Source organism: Pristiophorus japonicus, chromosome 4 (assembly GCF_044704955.1).
Source record: "Pristiophorus japonicus isolate sPriJap1 chromosome 4, sPriJap1.hap1, whole genome shotgun sequence".
Taxonomy (NCBI): domain Eukaryota; kingdom Metazoa; phylum Chordata; class Chondrichthyes; family Pristiophoridae; genus Pristiophorus; species Pristiophorus japonicus.
Window position 1 is genome coordinate 269,963,676 of NC_091980.1, and position 9,991 is coordinate 269,973,666.

General features: G+C 41.8%; 1 protein-coding gene across 1 annotated transcript in view; it reads left to right on the forward strand.

The window, feature by feature from the left end:
- Positions 1-6,348, forward strand: part of slc38a6 (solute carrier family 38 member 6) — a 30,558-nt gene extending 24,210 nt beyond the window's left edge. The window contains exons 9-11 of the mRNA XM_070877932.1: positions 479-623; positions 1,706-1,800; positions 4,146-6,348. Coding sequence (XP_070734033.1) covers positions 479-623; positions 1,706-1,800; positions 4,146-4,238 — 333 coding nt within the window. The 3' untranslated portion in view covers positions 4,239-6,348. The remainder of the gene's footprint in view (positions 1-478; positions 624-1,705; positions 1,801-4,145) is intronic.
- The last annotated feature ends 3,643 nt before the right edge of the window (positions 6,349-9,991 follow it).

Consider the following 9,991-nt stretch of genomic DNA (forward strand, 5'->3'; position numbering starts at 1 on the left):
CTTGTAACTCAAATGTTAACCAATTGAGAGAAAATGCTTTCAGAAATGGTATTATCATTTGAAATTTTTATTGGATTTGTTATAAGGCTATCTTGTGTTAATTTAATGTTTATAGCTCCTTCATTAATTGAATTCTCTTACCATCTCACCGAAGGCACTGCTCAGCGTCGAGCTTGCAGCCCACATCTCGCCGTAAGCAATTAGGCTCATATAGCAGTGCCTGGTCTCCAGTCGTCTTGGACCCCCTTGCCACTGGACCAAGACCTTGCTCAGCTAAGCCTGTGTGGTAGCTAGTGTGCAACGGCTACCCCACGTTAAAATAACTCACGCACAGGCATCTTCCACCCTTCAATATGATGATGATGATAATTGAGAGCCTATACAAAGCTTTTCTTTTTTATAAGCTATCCCATGTACTGTGACTCCAGCATTCTAAAGAGCATCTGTTTATCATTGACATTTCTTTTTTTTTTTGCAGGCAAGGAAAGCTTTTATGCTGCTGCTTTTTTCAAACCGTCCCTTCTCTTGGTTGCACCATATTGCTGTCACTCTTAGTATTCAGATAGTGATTGTGCTGTTGGCAATGTATGTGCCAAATATTCAAAATATATTTGGTGTAGTTGGTAAGTTAACTTGTTATTTGGTTTTTAATCAAGCTGGAAATAAATTACCATAACTATGCAAAGGTACAGTCTGGGAAAATGTAAACTTAACTAGCTTTTTTTTTAAAAAGCGTCATGAACCAATTAATCATCTGCTCTTTATGAAATGTAACACAGCAAACATGTAGGGCAGTGAAAGGCTTTGTTGGGGCACCTGTGATTTTCATGTGTGTGAATGATGAATGCCAGGGACTGTGTGGGGCATGTAAGAATCTTTTTAGGGAGGCACTGCTCTGGCCTATGCTCCCGTCTCACCCCAATTGCAAGTAACTGCTGAAGGATTTGCCGTCAAGTTAACAACCATAAAGGCTAAAGACTGCAATTTCCTGGTTACATGATCACTGCAGTTTCTATTTATGTTCCAGTGTCGAGCGTTGTCCTCGTGAATCTTCCACATTTAAATTAAAGCTGGCATGAGGGAGTTTGTACATGGAGGAATCACCACAATTTCAAACTGTTTTTATTTGATTTTAGTTTTGAATAAAAACCTGAATACCTTTTGGATCTAATATCTTGGACCTTCAGTTGTAGCATTTAAGGAAAAGCTAGATAAACACATGAGGGATGAAGGAATAGATGGTTATCCTGAGAGGGTTAGATGAAGAGATGGGAGGAGGCTCGTGTGACGCATAAACACCAGCATGGACCACTTGGGCCGAATGGTCTGTTTCTGCGCTGTACATTCTATCTGTTTCACTTGTGCTCATGAGTCCATAACAGCTGTCATATTGTCTTGCAATTTAAAATCACATTTAACTCACCACCTGCCCCACTTGTGATCGAGATTGTAGATCCCACATTGGTCTCATCAGTCACCTTAGAACATATTCGTGTAGAAGCAAGTCATCCTCGACTTGCTTAAGAAAAGATTCTATCTTCGTAATTCTATGTAAAAATCCAGTTTGCATGCATAGTTCAAAGCTTTTTTGACTTGGAGAGCATTTCATTTTTTTGCTTTAGCTTCATTTCACAATGTCCCTGTGTTCATGTGTGAACTGCAATTCATGTCAATAAGGTCTAAAATCCTCTCTCCATTCCCTCAGGTGCCACTTCCTCAACAGCTTTATTATTTATCTATCCTGGACTCTTTTACTTGCAGATAAGCAGGGAACCTTTAAAATCCTTGAAGAAGCTTGGGGTGAGTTTTGAAGTAATCAATCCTTGGTGTAAGACTATAGCCGGCTTTTAGTAACCCTGGCTTTCTTTAATCTTCTTAATGTGATAATGATATTCCAGTCTACCAGTTGATGCTGAACTGACAGAAGGGAAATTAATCCAAAATCATCTCTCACATAACTATTAAAAGAGGATTGGAGGGCATTGCAACAGCTTGTTTCATTACTTTCATTTTTGGAACTTGTATCAGGAGGGATTTACTAACTTTGTTGAAAATCCTTCTTTCTCCATTGTTAGAATGGAGTGAGGATAGTCTGTTATGGTGCTGTCTATATCCCCTTATTTGTCACTTCAAGAACTTAATGTTTTCAGATTTTAACCAGTTTTACAACAGTCCTCTCTGTCACAGACATTTGTTTCCTTTCAAAATAAATGGACATGGTCAAAATCATCCATATTATCCCACTTAGTTGACTGCCATGTTTTCCCACATAACAGTATATTGCTTTAAGTACCAAGACATGAGTGGATCTCATAACCGATTGAAACTAGCATAGCCATGTGGGAAGCCTTAAGGACACTTTAATGATGTATTGCTTCAGCCTCCTTCCCATCATTCCCAACACTTTTAACAGAGTAACTGGCCTCAGATGAGTGAAGTGACAAACAGTACCATCTCACTCATGCCTGCAGAACATGGGAAAGTAGTGATATACCTACTGGTAGCCGAGGGCTTCAGTTTTCTCTGAAACTCTGAGTGACACTACACCGATGATTACAGTGCTGGTTTAACAAAGAGCTGCCACGTACTTATGAAAGCTTTCCTATCCATTTGATGTTTTAGTCTTTTGTTACCTCTTGTGCCAGATATTCTACAATCAAACACTATAGCAAAGCGTACCACTAGGCTTGAATGGGATAAGAGCCTGATGCAAGAAAGACTGAATTGCATTGATATAGCACCTTTCATGACCTCATGACATCCCAAAATGCTTTACAATTAAGTACTTTTTGAAGTGTCATCAGTGCAACTGCAGCAAGAAGTACTACTCTGGTCATTCCAAACTTGGACTTTAGTGTCCTCTGTAAAGCCCGCCACATGTCCACGACTACCTTTTTTGGTAAGCTTCTCATAATCGTGGAAGAGGAACGGTAAGAGAGCCTGTCCATATATTGCACCAGTAATGAAGATTTCTGATCTGAATCTCCACTCTACATCGCCTTTGCTCCATATCCCTTAATTCCCTTACCTAACAACCTTGCCTATCCGTTTTGAATTTTTCAATTGACCTAGCATCAAAAGCTTTTGAGGGTGGGTGTTTCAAATTTCCAATATTCTATGAAGAAATGCTTTCTCACCTCATCCCTGAACTAGAGCTCTGGAGCTGAAGAGACCTGGTTCCAAGGGGCTACAACCTGCGTGAGAACACCAGCGGCAGGTCAGGGCCATAAAAGGAGCCGAGGTGCGGCCGCCATGGGCAGCGTGGCGGCGTACCACTTCAGGGAACAGTGCGAGCTGGTGTAGGAGGGCAACGGCAGCGAGGAGTGACGTCATCAAGGTCCAGGTCGTGATTGGAGCGTGGGCAGATACAGCAGGAGCGGCGAGGTCGGGGCGAATCCCTGTAGAGGGATGTGATCGGGTTCCAGGAGAGGCGTGTGTTCGGGCCAAGGGGCAACACAGGTGAGCCCACACTGCGATGTGTGTGTGCACTAGGTCCGTGCAGCAGAGCAGGTCTCCAGTTGTCTTGGATAACCCATGCCACTGGACCAAGACCTAACTCTGTCAAGCCCATGTGGTGACTGGTGTGCAACTGCCACCACACGTTTTTTTTTTTTAAATCCATGCACAGGCATCTTCCACCCTTCAAGATGTAGTTCAGGACCTGGAATATTAGGTCCTTCACTGAAACACCTGTGAACTCATCCTTTTTTGGCGTGGAAGCAAGTCATCCTCATTTTGAGGGACTGACCATGATGATGACAGTGCTGGGCCAAGTGCAGTAGTGTCTCAAATTTCAAAGGCAGCTGGGAATACATACAAATTTGATTGCCAGATTAACCCTGTTGGCTCTGAGTAGGATGGGTGGTGCCACACAACTGCACTGTATGAATGCTAAATGTGTTCATCTGAAATTCCTCTCCACTCATTTAGCAGAGGCATTAACCCATTTAAATTCAGTGGGTCAACATCTCTAAAATAGCAGAGAGTAATTTCAGACTAACACTTGAAGTGTTTATACACTGGTATTCCATTGTGTAATCTCAAGGCTGTTGATTTTAAAGCAATGACTAGAGATATTTCATAGAATCACATGATGTGTTTTATATTTGCATTGTTTTATGCTAACTACTCTTTTGTTTTGACAGGCCCTAGGGTTGATTATTCTGGGCTTTTTGATTGGTGCCATTAGTTTGCCCTTTATCATTATAAACTGGCTGCACAGTGCAAATTTAGCCTAATCAACAAAAGTTGCACATAATGAAGCCACAAAAACACTCAGGAAATCATCAGTTGTGCAGTGAAGTCATGATCTTTGCAACCACGTACTTTTTCCAGATTCACTGGCAATATATGGAAGTAGCATTGCTGCAGGCAAAAAGAACAGAAACAGAGCTTCTGAATCTCACAGCGGAAGTGTGAATAAAGCTGATGACTAGGTGTCCAGAAATATTTGCGCAGGTCCAAAATTAAAGATGCTATGTTTTGTTGTCTTGTGTTTAGCAACTCCTTGTTCTCATTTGGGGAGGTGGGAATTTGAAACCATGTTACCATAGAGAGATTTCCACCAGAAGGGAAATGTGTGTGTATGAGGAAGGATATTTTAAAACTTGTATGTTCATTGCCAAAAATCAAGCAAAATTATTGCATTCTTTGGATAAGAAGTTAGCCTAATCTAATACATGGTTGTATTTTGAACTTTGATGTGTTGTATATCCAACTGCTTCATCATCATCAAAGGCAGTCCCTCGGAATCGAAGAAGACTTGCTTCCACTCTTAGAATGAGTCCCTAGATGACTGAACAGTCCAATACGAGAGCCACCGTTCGTGCCACAGGTGGGACATAGTCATTGAGGGTAAGGGAGGGTGGGACAGATTTGCCGCGCGTTCCTTCCGCTGCCTGTGCTTGATTTCTGCATGCACTCAGCGATGAGGCTCGAGGCGCTCAGCGCCCTCCCGGATGCACTTCCTCACTCGGGGTGGTCTTTGGCCAGGGATTCCCAAGTGTTGGTGGAGACTGCTTAATATGTACCCATTTGTCATGATTCAAATATCTAATCCTTTTTTTCGTCTCGAACAGTAAATATGGGTTAAAGGGATTTCTCTGTTTATGTTGAATTTGTGTCCAATTAGAAATACTAAAGAATTTGAATAATTTAATACAGTTGGAAAAGGTGATCTTTTCTCTGGTTTGATATCACAAATTATGTTTGTCTCAGTAGAACTGTTGAGTATTAAGCCAGTAAAATACATTGATATCCTTTAAAGTGCTGCACTTTTGCCTAACTTTATATTAACCTTGCATAACAAAGCCAATTGCTGACGTGGTTTCGATAGCTTCTTAAAAAAAAAAGTTCCTTAATATAATGAACACAGTCTACATGTAGCTTTTCAGGGTACTCTGATTAACACTAGAAAATATTATCTTGAGGTTGCAAATATACTTGTTTTCTTCATAACTACCTATGTTTAAATGTTTTTTAAGTTATTCTAGTTTGACAGTGAAACACTAGGGGATTTCGAATGATCAAAGGCATACGATAGCTGTCACTTGCCACAGATTAATGTTGTTTATACGTTCTACCAGATTAGGTTCTGCAAGTAAAACCTGGCTGACTGCTAAATTGAATTAACATTTGTCTACTTTTGTCCACTGTTTGAGTAGTATTTTACAATTGGTATGTTATTCTGTCCTTTATCTAGTAAGTTGTGTTTTGTAGAGTCAATATAACAGTGCGGGTCACACATTAGAACATGTGCAAAATTGGAAAACCTTGTTGAAGGAAGCAAAACAATAAAAACCTCTCAGTAAATTAGACTTCTTTGCTGCCCCGTGTTTAAAATGAAGTAAAATCTAACTTGCCGTTGATCCCGATAACCTCCACCCTTGTACAGTAACACAGTTGCTTGTTTTGTTGGCACAGTGAATAATCTCCAATTTTTAATTACCTCCAATCAAATGCTAATGCAAGTTGCACATTCAAAATATTGAAGCCTACTGTAAGGCTTTGTGTCTAATCTGTGTTCAGCACTACAATAAGACATCTTAAATATACTTTTTACAGCTGAGGTTATTCTATTTGAATACTAAAATAGAAAAAAATTCCTCATTCTTCCATATTTTCTGAAAAGGGCTTATTTTATTGTGAAATCTTGTACTAATACAATATTTTAACTGCCTTTTGACTAAATAATTGTATAGGCAGGTAGGACTAAACAATATACATGAATTGCCTGTTATTTTCCTTTTTGTGGTTGCTGAAAGTATATTCTTGGTGTCGGAATTGCCCCTTTTTGCGACGCCCATTAGTGCCTCTGGGGTGTGCTAACGGGGTGCAAAACAATTTTCGTGTGGGGAGGGGGGGGGGGAGGAGGGGTAGGATGGCAGTACTGGCTCCTGAGAAATTGCGTGTGAGTTAGTGGAGATGCTGCCACGGTAACACAACACCCCGCAGGAAGCGCCCTAGGCCACTACTCAACCGGCGATAGCATCATCATTGTACGTAGCGACCCCTTTCTGCCCCACAGTAGATATTGCCCTCGCGGGTCACAAACCGGGCCGACCTCTGCTCATGGGGCGCAAGTTAAAGGGGAGTTCGGGAGCGCCCCATACCACCATCTTACCTGTTTCCTTCTCTGGCCTGGTCAGGTCTGCCATTGTGCAGCCTGGCACTCCATTTTGGGTGCCAGGCTGTGGTCTTGGTGCCCTGGTGGCCCAGTTGAGGCCGACAGAGTGCACAGCGGCCCTCCCCTTTGCGTTTAACCGCGTCAGCGCTACGCGGAGCTGCCGATCGCACCCCAGCATCGGCCCGGAATCCACCCCATCAGGAAGTGGAGCGCGCAAGATTGCGCTCCCACTTCCTGTGAGGGGCAGTAACCATAATTTCACTGCTGGCGAGAGACTTCCATGAACCAGTTACCGCCCCCAATTGGGGCGTTGGGGAATTTCTTTTACATTTTTGAATTTACTGCCAAATAATATTTTGTTGCTGCTGATCTAAATTTCCAGAACATATATGAAAATGTTAAATTACTGCAGTCTTTTGTAACAGTGTATTCTCAATTCATATGAAGGGTTGAGTTTTGAGTCTGTTTCAAACCATGATTTTCTATTAATGCAATACTAAAAATGTACTTCAAGTAGTCATATCTTAATACTTGGGTCTAAAACCCACGAATTCTGTTCACTGCACTTTGCACAGTTTGTTAATGGAATATTGTCAATCTGTCAGCAGTTCTTTGTAGAGCTGCAGTTTACCTTTTGTGGAAAGTACTGAATTATTTTGTATTTTTTGTAAACTTTTTAATCCACTTGGAGTGTAAATGTCATCAGTAGAAATGATTTCAATACTAAAGTGGCTAAACATACAGATTATTGTAAAATTAAATTTGTTTGTAGAGCTATAATCTCAATTCTGTTGTGCTTTTTGTGTTAGTAGAAATTGTGCCAAAAGAAGCAGTTTAATAAATATATTTGGGACCTGAAATTAATCTCCATACCCCCTCGTTTTTTTTAAAAAAGGGTAATTCTCCTTGCACCTCTTCTTTCGAAGGCCATGACTTTTATGCTGGGTACCAGCATTCTCTTCTCTCAAATGAGACTTGAACTGTGATGTTTTTCTTTGAGAAACATCGCAGCTGAACCCAAACCGATCCTACTTAACATTCGGAAACAAAGGTTGAAGGTCTGGGGACTCGGGCCAAGATTCTATTCTGTTTCTTCGTTGAGGGATGCGGAGATCGATTGTAGCTACTACCTGTGTCGGCCGTGGTTTAGATGGTAGCACCATCGCCTCTGAGTCAGAAAGTTGTGGGTTCAAGTCCCACTCTAGGGACTCGAGCACAAAAATCTAGGCTGACATTCAGTATCGGTGGTGTCGTCTTTCAGATGAGACATTAAAACGAGTCCCCATCTGCTCTCTCAAGTTTATGTAAAAGATCCTACGGCACTATTTCGAAGAAGAGCAGGGGAGTTATCCCCGGTGTCTTGGCGAATATTTATCCCTCAATCAACATCACTAAAAAATGGATTATAAGGTCATTGCTACATTGCTTTTTGTGAGGGCTAGCTGTGAGCAAATTGGCACCCATATTCCCTATGTTGTAATAGTGATTACACTTCAAAAAGTACTTCATGTAAAGTGCTTTTAAAAAGGCGATAAAAGTCCCGGCCCCAGAAGGTTACCGTCCCCAATCGGGGCACGGGGCAATTTCACCCCCTAAATTTTTAAAGGAACTTTTTTAAAAAAAAAACATTTTGTCCATCTTTATTTCAGGTTTGTCTTTTCCCCATATGGGAGCCCCAATCTTTCTTTTGCTCTCTCTAACTATTTTAAAAAGTTAGAATTTTAAGAGCTTACTCACTTCCTTGTTTCCTGTCTGAGAATTCTACCTTTTGATTGGCTGCTTAGACAGTCTGTTGATGTCACAGCAGTTCAAACAAAGGGAATCTTTACTACAGTCCATTGAATTGAACTCAGAAAACCCAAACTTCTCGAAACCAGGATTGCGAGATCCTTGCGCGGAGCATACTTCGGGGCCAGTAGCAAACGCCTTTGCTTTGCTACTAACCGCAAATTCCGGGCCTTTTTCTTGCCTTTTTTATGAAGGTTTGGCCTGGGCAGCATTGCTCTCTAAAACATAAGTACTGTATTTTTACCCTCGCAGATATTGGAAAACTTTTTTTAAACTGATTAAAATTTGTGCTTGTCCAAAGATATTTGTGCTAAAAACAACATGCACACCTTTCCCCCTTAGCTGGCTTTTGAAAAATCAAGCCTAAAACTACACTGGCTCTAGGATTATAGATTGTGACACCGCTCATCCACCCTAGCTCAAATCATAGTGGCTAGTAATGAGGCTAGACATTAGATTGAAGTCATGGGGATGCTATATTGCTACAGGAAAAGGTGCTTCTACTATAGCACGTTGCCTTACTGAAGTTATAAATATCTTGAGGAATAGAAAGTAATTATAGGTGAAAATTTGTCCAGTTTATCTGCAAACTAAATAACATTTTTAGTAAAATTAACAATTAATTGTTTTCTAAAACCTCTACTAGGTATGCCATGGCTAATATGGGACTAACCATTGTGGGTCATAAATTGATTCGTTAGAAAGAAAGACTTGCAATTTATATAGTGCCCTTCATGAGCTTGAGATGTCCCAAGTGCTTTACAGCCAATGAAGTAGGTTTGAAGTTTATCCAATTTGCGCACAGCAAACTGCCACATACAGCAATGACCAAATCATATGGGGTTTTTTTAGGTGTTGATTGAGGGATAGATGTTAGCCTGGACACTGAGCAAAATTCTACTGTTTTTCTTGGAATAGTCCCGTGGGATCTTTCATGTCCACCTGAGCAGGCAGACAGGGCCTCAGTTTAACGTCTCATTAGCCCCTTTATGGAACCATATGGCTCAAGCCAATAGACTTCATTGGTGTAATCATAATACAGTGGACTGAAATGAGTGTTTCAGTATTGCATCCAGATATTTGTGTCTTATATAATAGTAAACTTATTACTGTGATTGAAAGGCTGCAATAGAGGGAGCAGCGTGCGGCAGCCCGGCTCGGAAATTGGCGCGGTCCCAGCCTGCAAGGCCATCAGCAGGTAGGGGCCAACAGAGGGAGCAGCATGCAGCGGCATACCACTGCAGGAGGGTGACGGCTGCGAAGTCAGGTCGCTAATTGCAGTGCAGGCAGGCACAGCAGGAGGGGCGAAGGAGTGGCATGAGTTTGTAGAAGGAAGTGACCGGGGCCCAGGAGAGGCGTGAGTCTGGGGCTCAGAAGAGGTGAGGGCCCAGGGGCAGCACGAGCCAGCCCACACTGCTATATGTGTGCGTGCTCAGTCCATGCAGCAGAGCTGGTCGCGAGTCGTCTTGGGTAATCCTTGCCACTGGACCAAGACCTACCTCTGTCAAGCCCGTGTGGTGGCTGGTGTGCAACGGCCACCACACGTTTAAAAAAAAATCCAAGCGCAGGCATCTTCCA